This window comes from Cardiocondyla obscurior, linkage group LG06 (assembly GCF_019399895.1).
Source record: "Cardiocondyla obscurior isolate alpha-2009 linkage group LG06, Cobs3.1, whole genome shotgun sequence".
Taxonomy (NCBI): Eukaryota; Metazoa; Arthropoda; class Insecta; order Hymenoptera; family Formicidae; genus Cardiocondyla; species Cardiocondyla obscurior.
The window spans coordinates 4,418,482-4,441,270 of record NC_091869.1 but is presented as its reverse complement, the minus strand read 5'-3'; the positions used below and the strand labels follow the sequence as shown (position 1 = coordinate 4,441,270).

The following is a 22,789-nucleotide window of genomic DNA, read 5'->3' as shown; positions in this document are numbered from 1 at the left end:
TCTCATCTCTTTAAAAGTTTCCTCAAACTAAAAGCCGCGTAAGGAATGAGAGAAGAAAGAAAGATCGATTCATACAGATCACGTTTAAGTTTATTAGGTTTCTCTTAGTACAATTATTTACAATTTGTACTTATAATTTGTTATAAGAATTATCTTAAAAAAAAAAAAAAAAAAATTTGTTGCTTTTTACCGCTTCGTTTTGGCGCCTGCTCTTTTCGCCGCGAGCGCGTCCTTGCAATAAAAATACGCCAAGCTTGGCAAATCTTGTGTCGGCGAGATCGGCCGTTGTTCCGCGAACAATCGTCGCGTTTACATTGTTCTATTCAGGGATCTATTGCCGCCGGTCGTTCCTCGTTTGTAGCTGTGCGTTATTGCGGCAATGCGTCTCCGTTGTGTCATAGCGTTATGTCGCCGAGTAGAAAAGCCGCCGGGAGAGAGAAGAGCGAGAAGCAAGGAGAGAAGAGACGGCGGATACCGGGTGGCGACGGTGGCACTAGTGTTTCCTTCCTGTGTAACCGTAGCATACTCGTCTTCCATCGCGCCGGGAGTAACTTGACACCGAGTACATACGGGCGCATCCAACGCGCCTAGCTTTTTTTCAGGCCTATCGCCGATTGTTCTGAAATCAAACGTTTTTTTTTTTCTTATTTTTCTTTTTCCTTTAAACCGAAGAATGCAATTCGCGCGAGTGCTCGGCCGTGATTGGCGGCAGGTGTCGCGATTGATTTCCATTTTAATTTCCGATCGAACGGGGTCCGGAGCGAAGCACGCCGAGGCGAATACGGGCCTCAGCCGGGTTGAAGTGGCGGACAGAAAACACGCCAAGGTGCGTACGGTTTTTCTACGCACTCGCGCGCAGGTAGCACACGCATCCGCCTCCGTTTTATTCACTCTCAAGACCGGCTTTAAAAACGGGGTAAGAAGAGCGAGACCGCTTAATTTCTTCCTCGAGAAGTCCCGTGGGGCCCCTCCGATAATTAGAATCCGCCGGGGAGAGCGGAAGCTGCATACGCTCAGAGCGGTCGCGCGCTCTCATGCGTGTCCGCACGCACACGCGTGCACGTTGTCGCGCCGTCGCTTCGCGTTCTCGTGGTATCACCTATCCCTCCGTCTCGTCATCGCCGTCGTCGGCGCGGCTTCGGCCAATTAACCGAATTTAACTGTTTCGGCGCCGCTTCGACTTCGTTCAATCCCGCGCTCATTTATCTGGCCTCGTCTACGTTTTCTTTTTTCGCGCCGGACGGGGAAGTCGGCTCAGGGCGCGCGAACGACTTTGCGGGCACAAAGTTCGCAAGAGCGGCTTTTACGAGGCTCGATTTACCGGCGAGGAAACTCGGAAGTTAGCGGGACACTCTTGTCCCAAGAGGCTGTAATGAATTAATTAATTTTTAATTTCCCCGTCTCGTATAATATGTTTGTCGTGTATTTTCTCGCGCGTGTGATTCATTAGGTAGAATGAAAGATTTAACGATAATTATAGAAGAGGTAAAAAGCTAATCAGGTTTTTTTTATTACATCATATTATCGAAATATTATTGCTATTTTATTTTTTTAATATTTTTTTTTACAATATCGTTTTTAAGGCAACTACATTCATTTTACGTTCTATAAGATAAACTGTGCGAGCTTTCTTTCTATCTGGCGCGAGTGTTAACGTTCGCATTACAGCCGCGGCGTAGTGTCTTCTCCAGTCTCTGGATTTTATCGTTAAAGTACCGCTTGCCTTATACCGCTTCTCGGAGTAATCTGCGATTCTTTTCTTAGCGCGCGGATGTTGGTACAAAGTCATCGACGTGTCGCAGAATTTGTTGTTTCAGTCGTTCCATGCATATTTATCGATTCTAAATTAAGTACATCAGACTGTTTTTTTTTCTTTTTTTTAATTACCAAATTCTTTAATTACCGTCAAAGATAGTATCAAAATATTAAATAAAAGAGAAAATCAAAGTAACGTCGCTACATTCGAATTCGGAGCGCGGGCGAAGCTGGCGTACACCGCCGTAATACCTAACTGCATCAACATCCGACGGATTAGCCAAACACCGTGTCCCGGATACACACCTATCCTCGGGGTCTTTATCGCGGAGCTATGCCGCTTACATTGTGCCCCGTCTACCGTGCTTCTGCTCCGGGCACAGTATAATACCCACAACGCACCGGCGAAACGAGCCCTTTATTGCCGCGTTGCTCGGATGCTGCTTCCTTTCTCAGGCGAGCCCACCTCCTCCACCAACCCCCTCTGGCCGCCCCCGCTCCCGGCGTTCTCGCCTCCTTTCCTTTCGGGCGTCCCTCTTCCTTCTTTTAGCCGGCCATCGCGCACACACGCAAAGCCATTATCCACGTTGCGTTACATCGCGTCGTGTACGTGCCACGATGGTGCGTGCGTGCGTACGTCGCGTCGCATCGCGCCGCTGCACCTGCGTTCGGAGCTGCGGCCCGCTTCGCGTCGCGTGTCACGAAAATTTCGTGGGAATCCCGCTTGACGGGGCGTTAATCACCGTCGCGACGCCTCTTTTTTTTTTTTCCAAGGACGATCGCGGCCGTGGTAGAGCGCGGGTTCGCCGAGACAAAAATTACGCCCCCGATCCCGTCGCAAAGTCTGATTTTTTTTTTCTCGTATTTACCGATTTAATATTAAATTACCCGTTACGCGCAAATTAGATAACAAACCGTCGACGCGCGAAACATGTCCCGACTAAAAATACGAGACTTTAAATAAATATCGGCTGGTCTTAAAGTCTCTCCCTTTTCTTTTTTTTATATATTCCGTTCTAATTTTGTTCCCGCCGATGTGGCCGTTATTTATAAATCCCGGCGGGGCAAGGTGGTGTCGCGCGCGAACGATTACACGTGTCGATGAGAGAGAGCGAGCCAAGCCGATCCGATCGATCGGCGGCCCTTCGTTGCGCCGATAGGCGCACCTCGAGTGGCATTATTGTACGCGAACCAGTTTCCTTTGTCGCTAATGACGACGCTCGTCGACGTTCCGCCTGCCTCCATGTGCTCCCGGTCGTTGCTCGTTTTGGTAAAGGCCGATCGGATTACTACTCTTCCTTTCCTTCATTCATCCGCCGTAGCGCCAGCGGGGAAAAGATGAGATGAAGAGTCCTCTCCCTTCTTCCCTCTCCCTCTCTCTCTCTCTCTCTTGTTCGTTTGTCCATTCGTTCGCGGGAAGCCGGCAGCGCTATTACGAAACGTTATGGGATAACGCGCGTGGTAAGAATTAAATGAGAATCGCCGATATCTAACCCAGATGCTGTTAAACGTTTCTTCGACGCGCGCGTTTCGGGAAAACCGTGCGTTCCCGCGATTCGGAATATTCACGCCGTTTGAGCTCGTCGGCTGCAACGCGGTGCTTTGGAATCTGTCAAAGTCAAGTCTCGATTAGTTGAAATCAAGTTGAAATTAAGTCGAAATTGAGTAGAAATTAATTATAAAATTGTCTGATTTTTTTTATTCGACCGATTTGTACAGACAGACTGTGTCTCTCGTGCGAAACGCAAGTTACATTTGTTTCCGGTGCGCTGAACGCGCACGGGACGACGCGCCGGACAGGCCGGACAGGCTTGAGAGTGTCCTATTCATTTCTAATTGGTATAACGTGTTAGTTCTCTGCGATACGTATACGTGTGCACGTGTATACGCATACACACACGAGCGAAAGGAACTGTAGAATCAGCAGTCCAGTGGTCGTGGTTCCACACGTGACTTACGTCACCGTCGATTGTCAACCGCTTTTTCCTGACCGGTCTCTCGTGCTCTCTTTCTCTCTCTCTCTCTCTCTCTCTCTCTCTCTCTCTCTCTCTCTCTCTCTCTCTCTCTCTCTCTTTTCTCTCTTTTTCTCCTTTCTTCTTCCTACAAACGGAACACCGTTGCGCACCGCGACTCGCTCGGTGCACATCGCCCAACGCACTCGGGAGAACGCACCTGCCTTCTTTCGCATGATAATAACGACGGCGATAATTGGCCGCCTTCCCTGCGCAGTCCACGTGTCACGGTGACAGAGACAGAAAAGAAAAAAAAAGAAACAAAAAAAAAAGATTACAGGGCTACGTCTTATTTTTTGAATCGACGAAATGAATGGGGATCAATTAAGCTTCCGCGTGATTTTAAAAGTAAATTAATTATAATTTATTTCTTTTGTGTCGTCCGAGTCTTTTCCTCGTAGTTTGTGGTCGCGCGAGCGAGGTTTCAAAAGTGGTTCGAGCCACATTGGGTCACGGTCATCGAAAGCTGGCGCGACCCAAAAGGCAGAGGCTCTACCTGCTTAACTCTCGGCGTGGGCGGAGCCGGCGGCGTTTCGGAAGTTAATCCGCCGCGTTTGGGCTTTTACGATCCACTTCGCTAAATAATCGCCGCATCATTTTTTTTCGCGCGGAAACCGGCGACGGCGGAGGCAAAACGCCCGCTGGCTACGCGCCAAGAGGGCTTCTTCTTTCTCTTTCTTTCGCCCGCGGCGCGGCCTGCGCCTCTTCGGCGGCCCCGCTCGTTTTCTGAATGAACAATAGAAAATGTCTGCTACGCGCCGGCGCTGCGCGTCATTAATGAATACCTTGAATCGGTCTGGCCTCGAGCACGCCGGGTGTTTACCGGGTGTATACGTGCGCGGACCGTGGTCAAGTAGAAATGAGCGCCGGCGATCTTTTCCGTGGCGTAGCCCCGACGTCCATCCCGATGCATCCGGGAGGGGGAGAAACAGCGACAGGAAGTTGTAGCCGCGCCGATACACGGGCCCGCGCGACGTAATCACCTTTCAGCGAATGTAAACGTGGATCGATTCTTCGCCGCACGTCTCCGCGAATACTGCCGTCGGAACTCGCTACGTCCCCGTATTTACCTTGCATTATTTGCGCTTTAATAGTTTTCCAGCCTTTTTTTATTTTTATATTTTATATTTTTTATTTTTTTTTTTAATCGAAGAATGAGATCTTTTGTTATACGTTCTGTCTAGTGGTACCGATAGCAAAGCAAATAAATAAATTGTATCTCCAAAAAAAACCGTACGATTTTGCGAAGTCTCGCAAGACCAATTCAGGCTCGTTTGTTTTGCCCTCGCGCGTTTCAAGTAGCAGGTCTCTCTCGGGATCGAACTTGAGGCGGCGTAGCGTGCGAAGATCGGCGTTTTCGGAACTCGTAACAGCATCACCTGGGAAGATAGCCCAGTAAACCGCCTTCTCCCTCTCATATACATACATCTCGCTCTTTTCTTCTTCCTCCGCCTCTCTTTCTCGCTCGCTCTCTTTTTCTTTCATCCTCGACTCCCGTTTCGCCGACAGCCACTTCCCTTCTGGGAAGAGAGGCTGATCTGACTCCCTCCTCCTAAGTATCCTCGGGCACGCCATCGGCGAAAACCTTCGTCCTTTTGTTCCCTCCTCTTTCTTTTCCTCGCTCATTCGTTTCTTTGCTCCATTCGTTCTTTCTTCTCGATGCGCGCGTTAAATAGAGAAAGAACCCCAGAAAGATAGAGAGAGAAAAAGAAACACGCAGTGGCGTGTGATCGAAGGATTTCATTGTCAGCAGATCGCGATGTGTCAGCTCAGCGTCTTCAAGCTACAGATTTCTTTTTTTTTCTCCGTCCGCTGTGTCAGAATCACGATCGTAAGAATATTAATATATGTAATTTAATTAAGAAAATCTCCCATAATTGGACCTTTGACAACACGAAGCGCTGATCGCGGAGGACGAGGGTATTCCGGGCGTTATAAATAAATTAATATAAATTGGCGAAAACCGTTTTATTTCACAGTCGTTTTTTTACAAGTCGTTTTTACAAAGTAACCACCTCGAAGTCGCCGAGATTTCGAGCTACCCTCGCGGCGCGCTACGCTATTGATCTTATTACACCGCAGGGATAGACCGCGGTGGGATCCCCGCGTACGCTACCGGTTCGGCTGTGCGAGGCGCACGGACACGACACGCGCGTGCAACGAAAACCGGTGCCGTGAGATGCAGGTTTTTCGGTAGGGCACCTGATCGCAGCCCCCGGATCCTAATCTGTCGGGGCTATTACGATAAATGCGCTCTGGTGTAAGAGGAAGGCTGTTGCGGCCCTCGGCCGCTCGTTCGGCGATTCGTTAACACGAAAGCCGAGTAGAGACACCGGACGAAAGGACGTAGCGGAGACGAGAACGAAGTGAGAACGAAAGGAAGGAAGAGGGCAGGAGAAAAGGAAAGGAAGAGAGAGGAAGGAAGGACGCCTCTTTCCCAGAGCCGCAACGTGGTGGTACTCGCTTACTCTCTTTGTGCCGGATGCGTGCTGCCGACAGAGTAGCAATAGCGGACGAACGTCCGGTCTACCCTCTCTCTCTCTCTCTCTCTTTTTTTTCTCTTCGCTCCTCTCTCCCGGAGGCCGATGCACTTCGATCGCATCATTGGGTGCAGCGGTACACCTCGCTCTGTTCTGGTGCTGGCCGTGTCGGCTAATTGCCGTCGCATCGCGTCTTATTGTTGTTTAATGCGAGCGCACCGTTGCGATTACCATTCTCTTTTAGCGTAACGTATCGATAACAGTGCTACGGCGCTTCTAGATGTACAAGATCTTAGATATAAAACGCGTCTTGGTACAGAAGAAGGAAAAAAAAAGAGTACATGGTTCTGGTTCGCGGCTTACGATTACGATATAAGATTTACTGTGGAGAAGAATAGGCTGACGAATCGAAGTCACTCAAACGTAACGCGGTTTTTGTGTCTTTTCCAGAGAAAGTACTGATCACGCGGCTGACCACCCAGAAGTGGCTGGACGTCGGGCCGGAGTGGACCGTGGACGAGTACAAGAGCGCCCATTCGCAGATGAAGTACGAGTACAGGGTGACTTGCGCGCCGCACTACTACGGCAAGGGCTGCGAGGATCTGTGCCGGCCGAGGGACGACAACTTCGGCCACTACAGCTGCAGTCCGAGCGGAGAGCGCGTCTGCCTCACCGGCTGGAAAGGCGACTACTGCAACACCCGTGAGTATATACACACTCCACGCTTATCATTCCGACTCGCTCACGACTGCACCGTAATTTAAGCGTCGGCGCGACACACTGGCCGCTATTTATTTCCGCGTTCTTTATCGCGACCGCGCGCGATATCGCGATAATAACGGTAATAAAAAGGCGTTATCCAGCGACGTCCGGGATCGATGAATGAATCACGACGATGATTTTCAACGCGGTCGAATTGCCGAGTGCTTTACGCTCGCCCGGCGCGGTTATTAAAAGGTGAATTCAGCCTCGGCGATCCCCGGCGACGTCGAGAGTGGTATTGCAGGCTACCTTCGGTAAACGACGATACTCTCGCGAATTGGCACGGCTCGCCGAACGAATCGTTCTCCTTCGCGTTTCTCTCTCGTTTCTTTCAAAGCCCCGACGTCTGTCTCTCGCGGAGGAGAGGCCCGGTGCAGCGGTGGTTGCGCTGTTGCTGCTGCTGCTGCTGCTGCTGCAGCAGACTCCAAGCGTGCGGCAGCTTCCCACGCTTGGTTCGCGCGTGTGCGCGCATCTCCTTCTCTCTCTCTCTCTCTCTTTCTTTCTCCCGCCCCCTGCACCGGTCTGCGCTCTCTTTCTCCGGTCCTTTCCGATCCGCAGCATCCGTCTCTTTTTCGCTCTCGCGTACCTGCGAGCCGACCGCGACCTAATCCGTGTGCACGTGTAATGATCCGAGATTGTGTGAGCGAAAGGGGCGAGGGGGCGAAATCTGCCTTCGTGTGTGGCTCTCTCTTTCTCGCTTTTTCTCTCGAGCTATCTCTCGTTCGCTCTTCTCTCTTCTTTTTTTTTTTTTCCCCTCTTTTTTTTGCCGTCCAGACTCGGTCGAGACTCCGCGCGAATCGAACGCTCTTCGTGTCTGTTACCGAAGTCGGAGTCGTCGGGTGTCGAAGCTCCTGGCGAATATCCGATGCGTTACAGGTTCGTACGCACCTGGGGATCCAACTGCGTTCGACCTGCAACGTACAAAGGCCGGGGCTTATTCACACGAGGAAGGGACTCCGGCGAGCTTCTTCATTCAAAGAATCCGGGACTCGTTCTTGGATTGTGCCGAATTGTCCGCGTGGACAAAAGCACGCCGTTACGACTGTGGCCGTGTCGTCGAATAATATCTTGAAATTTCGCGAGGAATGCGAGGAAAAGATTCGAAAGAGAGAGCAATAAATCATCCCGCTTGTTTAACGCCGGAGCTCGAATTTGTAACTCACACCGCCGCGCGGGTGTTGCGTGAGTCTGAATTATTTAAAAACGACCTTTGCAGTTCGCATTGTCGATTTTTCTTTTCTTTTTTTTTTGCGCCAAGGATAACGTGCATATAAATGCGTTTTCTGTATATCTAAATACGAGTATTTATTGCGCTTTGAGAGAACGTTAAGGATTAACGCCATTTAGTCTCACGAGGTCTAGTACGTTACGCAATTTATTACGTTTTGATTTGGATTATGTCTCGTGAGGTTTCCACCTTCTCACGAGCTTTCCACGTTTATTCCCGAATTCCATACTTTCTCGAGTCCGATCGAAGTGAAAGATCAATCGTAGGCGAAGTCTACGCGTGTGGGGCCTCATCGGGTATCCGGTCGTTGCACTCGACAGACCGACCGCTCGGGGGTCGCGATCAACAAAGTTCGCGCGCCGATTACTAATGGACTACTTTTCATTTTGTGGATATTTCCTCCTTCGGCGAGTTAGTTGTTCGAACGATCCTTTAGAACGTCGTGTTCGTCGACGTTTGGAGAAGTTAAAATTAATTAAAACTTGCAGGCTAACGTTCCTTAACATTTTACTTTTAACTCACGTTAGTTTTTTTTTTTTTTTTTTTTTTTTATGACCGCGGGAAAGATGAACTAATAGAAGAAATCGATGTCGAAACGCATTTGTTGGAAGTAGCAAGGTGCAAAAAGGTTGATTGTTCGCTACCGCAATATTCCACATGATTATGCAGCCTAACGAGAGGCAAAATCACTGTCGCGCTCTCGCTTCGACGAGCAGTCGGCCGCAAAACGTCGGGAAATACGACGATATAAATCACGAACGGCAGACTCTCCTTCAGAACGAGTCTCGCGAGAACACAAAAGGACTTTCACTTCTTCGGAATCTGTTGAAATGCCGGTATATCTCGCGTTCGGTTTCAGCTACTTCCGCGTGGAGGATCTTTCTGAATCTCGCGTGCATCTTTCTTTATTTCTTTATTTTTTTCCATCCTTTTCACGCGTTTCTATCAATCACGGTCAGAAAACTTGCACCAAAATTTGATTATATTACCGCTGCACTGTGGCGTCACAGATGGACACGTGCAAAAATTACCACACCCCTTCGAAGATTAATGAATCGTGAACGCGTTGACGCGTTTTTTGCTCGCGACTGGAGGTCGCTTCGTCATCTATTTTTTCTTCATTCGCTCGTCAAAATTTCTCTATCCCGTCCATATATGTACGACGTACATATATTCGAGTGATATATGTATCCAAATATATCCAGGAGGTACTTGTCGTTCGTTGGAAATTCTCGCAGCCGAATTGCCGCGTTCCTCCGAGCATGCACTTTCTCTGCAACGATTTTAGCCGCATGTGACGAAGGGTTAACTCTATTTCTGTTAACCCCGCGACAAGAAAGGGGTGCGGTGGGTCGAGAATAGGCGATCGAGCGCGCAGTCGAACTCTTTCGGGGGTGCCGATAGGCGAGCGTTTGTACAGGGGTTGCTAGCGAGCGCGCAGAGAGAGAAAAAGAGAGAGAGAGAGAGAGAGAGCAGCTGCAACGCGCAAACGAGCCGAGCTGGGCCCTGACAGCTGCAACGAGAGGACGGTGCTTTAACTAACAGCTGCCCCGAACTCGCGCGTTCGCAGTCCACGTACATTCCGGCTTCTTCGTTTCTCCCCCCCTCCCCTCTCCGCTTCTCCTCTTTCCTTTCCTTTCTCTCTTATCCCTACAGTTTTTGTTACCCCTCGGCGAGTAACGCGGCACTTTTCCGAATGTACCTTCGACGTGTCCCCCTTTTATCTTTCGGCCTACCTGGATAAAACTTCTTCGGGCGCGAGCATGCAGTAGAGATTAGCTCGAGGCGACCTAGACCTTAACGAGATCATCGTTAAATAAAGCGGCCGGTAATAATGGCCACTTTGAGGATACGCTAACTCGGCCGAGGACTTTTCGCCTAGGTTTTTCCGTCCGTGAAGTCCCGTCAACAATGGATATATAATTTTTGGGCCGTGACAGGACTAATTCTTATATGATCCTCTTACAAGTAACTTCACGAGTCAACGAAATATTTCAGGATACCTCGTGTCCTGTTAATATTGTGAGAGAAGCCCCCGGGGCAGAAAAATCGGCGGTATTCTTTCTTTCATGTGACTTCCGAATAATCGCGTGGGCCGCGCGTTTGGCAGGTAGCGCGCAACAATGCCGGGGCAGGTATCGCATAAAGGCACGGCTCGGCAATTATTCTCGCCGAATGGTTGAAGGAGAGGAAGAGGTTTCGGCGGGAGAGAAAAGGCATACGGCGTTGTCTTGCCTCAACCACCAAGGGGGTCAGGGCTGATGACCGTTTCGAAGGGAAATCTGTGGTCGCGCGGTGGATAGGAAAAGGATAAGTACGTTGCGGAAGACTTCCAAGTATGCATGTAACACCGGCTGCGTGAATATGAATAATTTTATTCTTCTCCCGTTCTCTTTGTCGATCCTCTCTATTCGGGGACCAGATGTTTTGAAAACGTTCGGCGCACAGTTGGTAGATTAATTTGGAGTGACACTTGCGAGCGCGCTACATGTTACCTGCCGCTCTCCGATCAACGACATTTCGTAATTTTGCAAATTTTATTCTCCCTAGTCGATCGCTTTTTGTAATTGCTCGCGTCTCTTGAGCACTCGAGCCTTCAAGGGGTGATGGTAAAATATTTTTCAAGGCTTGTACGGACCATCCGGTTACATCGCGGCGTGTTCTTACAATACAATTTTATTTCTACGCGCAAAATTATATACGCGATGAAACAATGGCTAATATAAAATATAACAAACGCATATTATTTAATTAAGTAGGTCAGCTTAATGATATGAAAATGAAACACGGGCTAATTAATATTGGCCAATTTATCGTTTTCCATTATAATTTATAAAAGTTAAAGTGGAAATAAATAATTATTATTATTTCGTCCCATCGTTATCCACTTTGACCTAATAACCAGGTTCGATCCGCGTGTTGTATCTCGCAAAAGGCTCGCGGAATACGATTCGCAATTCTTTATTTCGCGGTCGGATATAATTAAATAGCGGTCGTTTCTGCCGCTGTTCCGTCGGGGCCACTCTTAATTTGAGAAATGCAGCCGTCGGAGATGCAACCGTGTCGAATAAAGCGGCGAACGATCTTCGACGTCTTCTTCTCGATTTCTCGGAACACTTTAGTCGGCTCGGAAGATCGGCGTTCCGCGGGCGGGGAACACGCGGCGAATTTATAGCCCACCTCGCAAGGTTTTATCTCGAAAAATCGCGGCGGTCGCAAATCGGTCGTAAATAATCCTCGAAGGGCAAGATTTGTCGCGGCTTACGAGATTTGTTTAGTCACCGGTTTCTCCGTCGCGTCCCCCGTCCGCGCCGGGGGGAGAGAGGGGGAGAAAAGGGCCTTCTTCCCTTTTCTTCTTCTCCGGCAGCGGTGCGGCGAGAAAGAGCGAGAGAGAAAGAGAAGAAGGTACACTCCGCGAGGCAGAGAACGAAGGGAAAAAGGAAATGGTAGACGCAGGGAGGGTCGCGGTGGAATCTCTGCGATTCGGTCGTTCGTCGACGGTACACCGACGGCACCGGAGAGGGTGCGAGGTGAGGAGGATCGCGGCGGCTCTCCGACGGCGGGGCCGAGGGGGGTCGTATCTCTCGTTCTCCGCTCTATAAATACCATACTCCTTAGCGCTTGGTCTGTGCCATGCCATACCGTGCCGTGCCGTGCCGAAGTCCGTCCGTCCGTCCATCCGACCGGCCATGGCGAGCAAGAGTCGGGCCGTTGCGCTCGGTGCCAAGGTCACACGGCCCTCGCGCTGGCCCTGCTCGCCGTGGCCCTGCCGCCTCGCGCCGAACCGTGTCGGCATCGTCGGCACCGCCGCCCTCAACCCTTTCATTCACCGACGTCGGTACGCACGCCGGGATTTTTCCTCTCGATTTCCAGCCTGGGTGGAATCCAGCCAGTCGCGCGAACGCCGGCCGAAGTCGCGAAATCGCCCACCTTTATCGAGCGTTTCATCAGGGCACGATCGTCCGCCGCCTATAGGAGGAGTTAACGAGGCGACGGAAAAGGAATCCGAATCAGCCGATAATCGATTCCTCGCATACTTGCACGCGGCGCGGTCCGCTGCCAGGTGATAGATCGCGGGGGTAGTGAAATTGTGTCACGCGTCGGTCGACGCGACGGTTTTACTTCGCGGATTCTCGCGTGGTAGAGAAGTTAACGCTCGCAGTAGTTGGCCAGCGGCCATCGGGCCTTTACGTATGCGCGGCAGGAAAATTAGTCGACTAGTTACCGAGGCGAGCGATACGAGGAATAAACGCTACCGCACCGTGATGCGTGTCGCTCTCTCTCCACGCCTTTGAGCCCGCATCCGGGGTGCCGTTACGCGTTTCCTACCAAATTCGACCGAGTCACTCGCCTGCGGTTCACGATAAGGAAATGGGATACGACGTCTCCCTCGTCAGGCTAACTTAACCACCTGTTAATCCATCCTCTCCCCGCTATCAACGTCGCGCGTCGGAAACAACGCAAGGAAGAATAAGATGAACTAAAAATAACGCTTATAAAGTATTTAAAGACTGGAGCCGCTCCACAGCTCTTCGCGGACTCGTGCGGCCGCCGTTAATTACGGCGTCACGTGCGCTCGAACAATTACCGCGCGGACGTATTTTATATCTCGAAATGTAAAGAGGGACGAACTACCGTACGCGCGTATGCATGCCATCGCGAGAGCGTTATCGTATGCACGGCCGTATTCGCCGCTCGCCTCCGCTCGTGCAGTCGTGAGGGACGCGATCGACCTCTCGCCGAGAGTTGCCTTAACCTCTTGGATTTTTTCTTACTCATTTCAGCCCGCTGCCTGCCCGGATGCGACGAGCAGCACGGACACTGCAATCGACCCAACGAATGCATGTGAGTATCCACATATACAGGCGCGGCATTCGCCTAATACTTACACGCGCGCGTAGCTGTGTGTGCGCGCATTGCGCCGCCCCATACAACCGCCAACTAAATTCCTGGGCCCTGACACGGTGCATCCACTTCTCTATATGCATCGCCGCCGCGTGTGCATGTACGCGCGATAATAATTACGCGCATACCTATCGTAAATTATCGTTCGGCTCGGTTTCGAAAAAGGTACAACGCCGGCCGCCAGCAGCCCGCGGATCCACGTCACGATTCCAGCAACGCGTTGCCCTACAAAAGTATCGCGGAATCGTTCTCTCCCCCGCGAGACGTGGAAGCACCGTGGTACCGATGATGATTCATCTTCAATGATTCATCTAGATCTTTTTTTTTTATTTTTTTTTTTACAAACGTTGATCCACGATGTTGTCTTGTATTTATAGAATAACGCGGCTTGTCTTAAAATGCTTAAATTCTGTTTTTTAATATTATTTTTTAATTTTTTTATACTTTTTTATTTCTCTTCGCAAACGGTTTGGATTCAACAATTTTAATTAATAATTCCATTTGCATGCCGCGTAATGCAACGTTACCGCCAGCCGAAGACGCGCAAGCCCTTAAGAATCCTGTTACGGCACGTGCATTCACGACGGCATTACAAGTGCGCACCCGTTGTATATTATCACGCGCATATTTTCGTAACGCTTTTATGAGTGCGCACATGCAGCGGGAAGGAAGAACGAAGTGGAATTCAAAGTTCCTCGGTTGGCTTTCCGTTCTAACGAGGCAGTTTCCGAGGTGCCAATCGTGCCCCCGGCTCTTTCCTCCTTTCCAGATTCCACCGTTCTTTTCTCTCGTCTCGCTTCTTTTTCTCCACTTTTATCAATCCATACCTCTTTGTCTCTCTTTTTCTCTCTTTCTTTCTCTCTCGCTTTTCTTTCTCCGGTCTTCTTGGCTCGTCGCTCGACGTGCTATTGAACTTTCCGATTTAATCCGCTATTTGGCAAAACTCCGACGAGTCTCCCGACATTTCCGCATTTCCTCAAAGTTCCCCCTGTAACTTCAGTTTACGGCCCCTTTTTTTCTTTTTGCTCGGTGAGAGCTTGCCATTAATTCTACTACGGTATTTTTAAACGCTTTATCTTGTCGCAGATTCTTCGGTAAATTTTTTTTTCCGCTCTTATTCGTGGATAATGTGTCACGGTTACGTAATACGATCGCGAATACGCATGCCTTTCAAGACATCGCATCGCGCTATCGACTCGAATCACTGTCCGGTTGCGTTAACCCGCGTTTGAAGTTAACTCAATCATCTAATTACTTCACGTTGAGGGTTAATTGTCCCGTTAACTGCGGTTACAAGTTCGCCTTTCGTGCCTTATTCGCTGTCGCCTCGTTCTCGCGCGATTTTTCAATCAAATTCACTTGACAATACTTAGACATGGTTGAGAAAAAAAAAAAGAAGCGAGATATCACACGTAATCTAATCTCGCATTAATTAATTCGCTTGCAATTTTTCAGTTTAACAATTAGTTTTTCCTTTTTTTCTTTTTAAATAATTTTTATATACTTTTTTTCTTTTAATTTCCTGAATGTTATGCTTAAAATATATTTACGTAATTCCTCTGTCCCTTATTTCTCTTCGCGGTGTTCGTTTCTCGGGTCGTTTGAAACATCGTCTCCGTTAGAATTGGTGCCGTCGCGAGGCTCAAAGTTGCACGATTGTGAAAGGAGGAATGGAGGAGATTTCCTCGCACTGCGAAATATACATCGTGGGCTCCGCGGCGATGAATATCGAGAGTTTCTCGCGACGAGGGCCGCGAAAACGCACCACGCGAACACCTTGCCGCGATACTCATACCTTGAAAACGCGGACGCATCGATCGTTAATTTCGCAAATTGTTTCGAAACCACCTTTCAAATATACGCAAGCTAATTTGATCAAGGCATTTAATAATCTGTCTCGTCGCGAGTAGTTGTAAATATTCCGCGGACTCGTAAAAAAGAAAATTTAATAAACGCGAGTCGATCGCGCGGGTATGTCATCTCTTGCCTGAACGTTATTATTTTCGTGCACCATTTTGATACGGTCATTACGGCGGCACGACACACGCAACGAACGTCAATTACGCGTGCACGCCATCTTAGTTACGGGCAAATTTTTTTTTTTCCTTTTTTTTTCTTTTATGTAACCTTAAGACCGCTCAACACTCGAACCTAATGAATAAAAATATCGTTACACGAATGTAACGGACTTTGATCGGCGTCAACCTTGATCGCGCTCCACGCGACAATGACTGACGCATGTCGCTTTATACGCCCCGATCGTCGATGATTACGCAGATTGCGGGAATGGAATTACGATACGCTCGTTTTCAGTCGCATAGCGTATATTCGCGCATACCCGGAAAGAACGATAACGATCGAGGTGACGGGTCTCACCGAAATTCGTGGGATATCGCGCTCGTAGAAGAATCACGGCCGGCGAACGCCCCATTGAAATTTTGAGGCCCACGTGCGACTGTGCGTGCGCGTGATGTCTGAATACCGATGATGGTGCATCGACGTTACGATCTCGTCTTCGGGGTGAGAGGACATCGAACGTCCGTCGTCCGAACGTAAAAGAGGAATTCAAAAAGGGGAAGATAAAATCGCGAGACGTCCGTCATATTTCGATATTTGTTAAAAAATAAAATAAAAAAATAAAAAATAAAATAAAAGATAATTAAAAAATTTATTTTTTAATAATACAAATGTATATTACGTGTCTGACAATTTTAAATTCTATCTGTGTATCTCGGTGATATAAATACAAGTCACACGCGAGGCACAGAAAGTTGACATTCCCCCTTTCCAAACAAATATAAAAAAAAAAATGAATCCCCCGATTTTATGTCACACCGCGATATCGTTTTGAGCCGGCTCGGTTTAAACAGCCGCATAATAGCAGGCAAAGGTCAAAGAACGCACTCGAACGCGTCTCGAACGTGGCGCGATATCCTCGCGTCCGATGGCACGGGTCGCAAAGAGCGGCGGTGGAGGAAGCGAGAAGTCGTCCTCTCTCGTCTCTTTTAGAGGGACATTTAACTGCGCGAAGATTTCCATAGCCGGGGCCCGCGGAGAGGAGCCCCCCCGATCCTCTTCTACCTTCTCTCTCCTCTTCCTCCTTCTGTTCCCCGTCGCCCTCGTCGGTGCATGACCTATCCCCCGGTGGTAATTATGGCACAGTCGCGATTTTGCTGCGGCCTGGCCGCAAAGTAGAATGCGCGATCACGTGTATATGCCACTCGCCGGCGTTCTTCGGGAAGTTACACGTTTCTATGTATACCTTCGTCTCCTCGCAGCGGCGAGCAATCACGAACGGAGCAATTCGCGGAGGCACAGTTCGGCTGACTTTCCAACCCCCCTTAATCCCGTTTCGTCTTCTCGCGTCTCCACTACTACCTTCTGTCCTTCTGCACCCTTGCGCCCTTTTCTCCTCTTCCCTCTTGTACCTTCCTCTTAGATCGCGCCGGTTTTTCTCTTTCTTTCACTCTTTTACTTTGTATATAGGACTTAATGGTATAGTCATGCAACGTCCACGGCTGCAGTTTCTTTCCTCCCCCCCCCTCTCTGGCATGCCTCCTTTTTCCTCGGCTCTTCGTTCATCTTTCTCTACCTGTCTCTCTTACCCTCCTCCGTCCATACCTTTATGCCCTCGCCGTCTCGTTCTGACGTTCGCGATAGAGTCACAGAGACGACGGCTGTGTGTGGCGGCGCGTACACACGCGTTACGGCAGTGTGGGGCACCGTGAGGAGGCGCGCGCGCGGGCGCACGCACACAGAGGAGAGTAACCTTTCCTTGACCCGCATACTGAACGGCTGTGCCGAGGCTCGAACCGTGGGAACACACTACTCGACGACTCATCCCCCTCCGCTCCGTCAGAATTCTACCTCCCTTTTGCCGTCCACCTCGCTCTTCTGTTCCCTCCGTCTTTCCCCTCCCCGTCGGTCCCGCGCGTCGCCCTCTTTCCTCCCGTGAACTCTTCCTCGCCGCCGTCCTTCTCTCGCTCTCTCGGATCCCGGGGCCCCCTGGTCCCCCACCTCTCGGTGACTGCTTCTTCCCGTTTGCGCCACCTTCGGTCCCTTCTCTATGCCTTCTCTCTTTCTTTCGCCCGCGCTCGTGTGCACTCTGTATGCACATTGACGCTGCTTCTCCTCTGTACACGAACACGCACGCGTGTGCGCGCGGCAGGACACGCACACACGCGCGGCATCTTCTTTTTATTCCACCTCTCGTTCCTTCGTTATCTCTATCTGTTCTAGTCTCTTTCTCCTTCGTTCCTTCGTAACCCCCGCACGTAATGTAATGGCCGACCAGCGTATCATCCTCATCTCCTGGCACGCCACCCTCTCACCCTTCTCGCCGGACGTTTCATGCTCTTTCTTCCACCGGCTTTAACGTATTCCCTGTCGCGCTGCTTCCTCCCCTTACCCGCTCAGTCGCCGGTTATCCTGCCCCTCCGCGTGTAAAATCGCGAGCCTCTTCTTCCTTCGCGACTTGAGAAATCCTCGCGCCATCCTTTTCCCCCTCTCGTCCTTTCTGGTACATATACACGTACGTGTCTTTCGGTGGGTCGTCGCCGACCTCTGGTCCTTTCTTTCATTCGCCCTTTCTCTCCTCCTCCTCCCGCAAGAGCTCTCCTTGGGGTCTTGCCGACCCGCTTCTTGCACCCGTGACTGCTTTCCGTCCATCACCGGCAAAACTTTCTTCGAGATTCGTGACTGATGGCGAACGTAGGTAGGAAGAACTTAAATATCGAAGCACGACGGAGTCGAATTTTTGTTTCTCGATTGTATCTCTGTCAAAACACGGTCCAGCCGGGTTTAATAATGCTATATGCGCGCGGGTCATCCATCTGTGCGGCCGATCTCAGTGGGCTCGCCGCCTCGACGAAGATTCGATGGTCCACCGAGCTGGACAAAAAATGATTTATCCCCGAGAATGATTCAGCTTTCGTGGAAATCCGTGACACATCTTCGTTACCCGTTTACTTCGCCGGCGGCGTTTGACCGTAGATAAGATATAAATATACGTCAGGTTTCCCCCTCGATTTGCTTCCCATTCTTCCGTACTCACGTGCGCTAAATCACTAAAGAGGCAACGTTTTCTCTCGCTGTTGCAGATGCCACAACGGCTGGAAAGGCCCGCTGTGCAATCAGTGCGTTCGATATCCGGGCTGCCTCCACGGTAGCTGCCAAAAGCCCTGGGAGTGCGCCTGCGATGAGGGCTGGGGCGGGCTGTTCTGCAACCAAGATCTCAACTATTGCACGAATCATAAGCCGTGCATGAACGGCGGCACCTGCTTCAACACCGGTCAGGGCTCTTACACCTGCTCGTGCCCGTCAGGCTTCACCGGCACGGAGTGCCAGACGCCGCTCTTCGACTGTCACTCGAAGCCCTGCCTGAACGGTGGTACCTGCTCGATGACGGAGTCGCCGTCTGTGAGTTACGTGAACGGCAACGGCACCGAGCTATCGTCGTCTTCTAGGCAGCATCGCCGTAGCTATCGGTGCACCTGTTCGCCCGGTTGGCGGGGCCGTCACTGTGAGATCACGACGCGATCCTGCCGAGACTCGCCTTGCCGGCACGGTGCCACCTGCGAGGATGACTCTCTGCGCGGCTACGTGTGCCGCTGTCCGCCCGGCTACACCGGCGCTGACTGCGAGTCGCAGGTCGACGAGTGCTCGCCGAATCCCTGCGCGAACAACGGCACCTGCACGAATCATATCAACGGTTACCGATGCACGTGCCTCGCCGGTTTCACCGGCGAGCGGTGCGAGATCAATGTAGACGACTGCCAGGGCGATCCGTGCTTGAACGGCGGCACCTGCAAGGACCAGGTGAACAGCTTCCGCTGCCAATGCGTACCGGGCTACGTTGGCAGACTCTGCCAGGACAAGGTAGACTACTGCCTGGCGAAACCGTGCGCGAACGGAGGCAGATGCATTTCTGGGACCAACGACTATCATTGCACTTGCAAGCCCGGATTCACCAGCAAGGACTGCAGCGTGGACATAGACGAATGCCAGAGCGCGCCGTGCCACAACGGCGGTATTTGCCAGAATCGCGTCAACGGCTTCTTGTGCGAGTGCCCGAACGATTGGCACGGCGATACTTGCAGCGACAAAGCTGGCGTTGCGCCGCCGATCGTTTCACCGTCCGCGCCCGCGAGTGTCCCGCTCGCGGAACCGTCCTCGGGCAACAACCACTGGCCAGGCAATTTATCCAAGCACGTGGCCTCCAGGAAGACCAGTTTGACCACGGAACATTTGGTGATGATCGCAACTCTGTCCACCGCCGTGCCGGCTTTCGCGCTGTTCGCCGCGGTCGCGGTGATGTGCATGAAGAGACGACAGAAGCGAGAGCAAGCGAAGGCCGACGAGGAAGCCAGGCTACAGAACGAGAGGAACGCGGTGCACAGCAGCATGAGCAAACGCAGCGCCAGTACTATCGGCGTCGGGAGCAACGGCATTGGTAGCGTTGGTGGGCTTCTCGGCAGCGCCGGTAGCGGCCTGATCAGCGGCGGCAGCGTTTGCGCCTTGGGCACCGGCGACGCGCACATGATAAAAAACACTTGGACGGCAAGTAAAAGCGTCAACAACGTGGCGTCGGCGGCGTCGCGGCAGGATGATCTAGACTCGTCGTTCCAGACTGACGTAACGTTGGACAGCTCGTGTTCGGGGTACAAACCGGAGCCGGTGCTGCAAGACGGCCGAACAACGAGGACCACGAAGCAGCTCAACACGGAGGCGGCGGCCCACCGGGCGTCCGCCCACCTCTTCCAGAAGGAGAAGGACTGTCTCGGCCTAGGTCTCGGTATCGGGGTCCTGGAAAGTGCCAAAAGGTCATCCGTGTTCGCGACCGGCAACGCGGCGGACAGTTGTTGCGCCGCGGAAGCCGCGCTGATGAAGAGGCCGACGACGATATCGGAGACCAACGGCGCCGGTGTCGTCAGTAGTGGTAATAGTGGTCCACCGGGGAGCGGTGGCGGTGCCACGGACAACAGCAATTGCGGTGTGTACGTGATAGACGATCATTACGTTAGGCACGATGCCACGCTGTCGGCGACGCTCGCGACGGAAGTGTAGTAAGCCTTCGGACGTTGGATTCCCACTTATAGAGTGATAGAGAGAAAGAGAGAGAGAGAGAGAGAGAATGCGTGAGAGAAATTAAAACAAAAATTGAGCCAGTGTGCGTGCGTGTGCGAATTTGTGGATCTTGTTTTTTTTTTCTTTTTTTTTCGTGCGCGTAAAATTGACGGACCATCCCCCCGTTCGATTTCCTTCGATTCTTCATGAGCGGCACCGCCGCGTACCCTCCGGAACGGCGACGCCTTCGTTTCGTGTGCATGCGAGTGTTCAATTATTTTTCTCTTTTTTTTCTAATTTTTAATTTACTATTTTTTTTTTCTTTTTTTTGCACGTAAAACGCTTGTGCATTCGCGATTGGCGCCGCCAGACGCCGGCGGGGCTCCCCGCGATCATCGTTTCGACAAGAAACGTGTATCGCATCCGGCCAGTTTAGCCAGCCACAGGTGTGTGTGTCGTTTCTGTTTTACTAGAACGAGAACGATGACGGGCTGACCGAAGACGTTCGATCGGGGCTGATCGAGAGGCGACAGAGATAAGGAGATTTAAACGCGATGCTGTGGGGGTCGGCCGGTTTCCTCGGGCAGCCGCCGACCTATCCTTAGGTATTATAATATTATATCGTACTCGAAAGTGAAAACTCTGTACAGAACTAATTTATTATTATTGTTATTTACTTATTATATTACTTGATTGCTATTATTATTGTATTAATATTATTGCATCGTGTCGCATTATTATTGTTTCTCGGTAATGATTCTTTTTTGAATTCGCGTGACCGAGCTGCCGACTGAAGCAGGATTACGACAGCGAAAGATCTTTCGCGTTTAACATTATCCGTGTGCGTGCGAGAATGAATGGGTGTTTCGTGTGCATGTGCGCTTGCGAGCGAGAAAGTTTAACGACGGATTAGCATCCTCGGAACGACGTCGTCTTTTCGTATTCGGAATTAATTGTTTCGTGTAATACCGCTTCTTTTTTTCCTTTTCTTTGTTTCTTTTTTTTGTATGGGGGTTCTTTTTTTTTATTTTTTTTTATTTTGTATTTTACAAAGCATTCCTATTCTCAGAGGAAATACTATTGTACGACGCAGGAACTTCCGCTTGCCAAAGTGACAACGATATCCAGCGATCGAGAAGCAAAAAAGAAAAAAAAAAAAGATTACTATTTAAAATGACACTTCGAAGAAAACGTTCTATCGACTCTTTGGGATTCTCTGTTTCGGAATTAATCTCGATCGGTCGAGCGCGATACTTTACATCCGTTCTCCAGGCTGATTTTCAACCGGTTCGAAGGAACGCGTTTGGAAGGAAGGATGGAAAGCGGCTCTTAACAAAATTCCGTCCTTTTAATCCGAAAACGTCGTCATTCCATCGCGGTAATTCAAATAATAAATGTAAACTAAATTCGATCGAGCGATGCGATAGTTAGACAAATGGTTTTCGTAGAAAGAATATATTAAAAAAAAAAAAAATTTAAAAAATTCAAATAAAGAGGAAGGGAAAGCTTACGCGTGTGAAGCCCGTGAGTTCTTTGACATTTTTTTTCTATCGAATTCAATTCTAATTGACGATTAAAGGGGAGAAAAAAAAAAAAAAAAAAATATTAATAGCATGATACGAAAATTCGTTCGTTCGTTCGTTCGTTTGAGAAATTTCAAAGAAACCGCACAGGCGTTAGCTTTGCCCCGTCAAAAAAAAATTTACCAATTTTCTACGAATTCTACAATCATCACGCAAACGACGTATACCGTTCGACGAGACGTTACGTACGATTATAGAGACGGACAGACAGATGTGTATAAATTATACAAATATATATAGAGATATATATATATATATATAAATAAAAATAAATATATATAAATGAACGATGAAGTGAGAGATAGCGATCCGGCGTCGTCGATAATAACACTTCGGCGACAATGCGGTTTGTTCTGAAGCGATTTGGCATCGAAATCAGCGAGACAGGCGAATCAAGAGTGAGATCAAGGAAGTGACGGTCACCGTCGCGTGAGAGAACGTCGGATCGAATGCTTGTCGATTAAATCTGATCGCGATGCAACCTCCTCTTTCCGAATAATTTGCTGAGAAATTTAGAAGACAGAACATTTGAATGCTTAGTAGTTCACTTAAAAAAAAGGGGAAAAAAAAAAAAAAATAAGAAAGACGAACTTTAATCTTTCAAATGCAGTTTTTAAAATTTCGCGAATTCTCGCGTTATCTCTTTCCAAAGCTTATGTCTCTGGAAAGCGATGAGGAATCGGCGTTTGAACCGCGATTGAAATTAAGATCCTGACGAATTCGGTCGTCTCTTCTGCGTTTATTCGTACCGGACGAACGAATTCGTGAAGTAATATATATCGACTAGCATCGTCCGCGTGTTTGCGCGCGTAAAAAAAAAAAGAAAAAAGAAAAAAAAAGAAAATCTGGACATCGTGAAACAGAGTGGTGCAAAATTGGTTTTTTGCAAGGTTTCCGTCATCTTCGCCGTCACCGGCCGCGCCGTGTTTCGGCGGCGCGCTTGCTGACTTCGCCCACGAATGCGTGATAGATAAGTGACAATTATTGTATGTTGATGCA

General features: G+C 49.8%; 1 protein-coding gene across 2 annotated transcripts in view; it reads left to right on the top strand.

Annotated features, from left to right (window-relative positions):
- Window positions 1–21,810, top strand: part of Delta (neurogenic locus protein delta) — a 60,775-nt gene extending 38,965 nt beyond the window's left edge. For both annotated transcript variants that reach the window (XM_070658029.1, XM_070658028.1), the window contains exons 4-6: window positions 6,698–6,949; window positions 13,022–13,082; window positions 18,242–21,810. In XM_070658029.1, coding sequence (XP_070514130.1) covers window positions 6,790–6,949; window positions 13,022–13,082; window positions 18,242–20,207 — 2,187 coding nt within the window. In that variant the 5' untranslated portion in view covers window positions 6,698–6,789 and the 3' untranslated portion in view covers window positions 20,208–21,810. The remainder of the gene's footprint in view (window positions 1–6,697; window positions 6,950–13,021; window positions 13,083–18,241) is intronic.
- The last annotated feature ends 979 nt before the right edge of the window (window positions 21,811–22,789 follow it).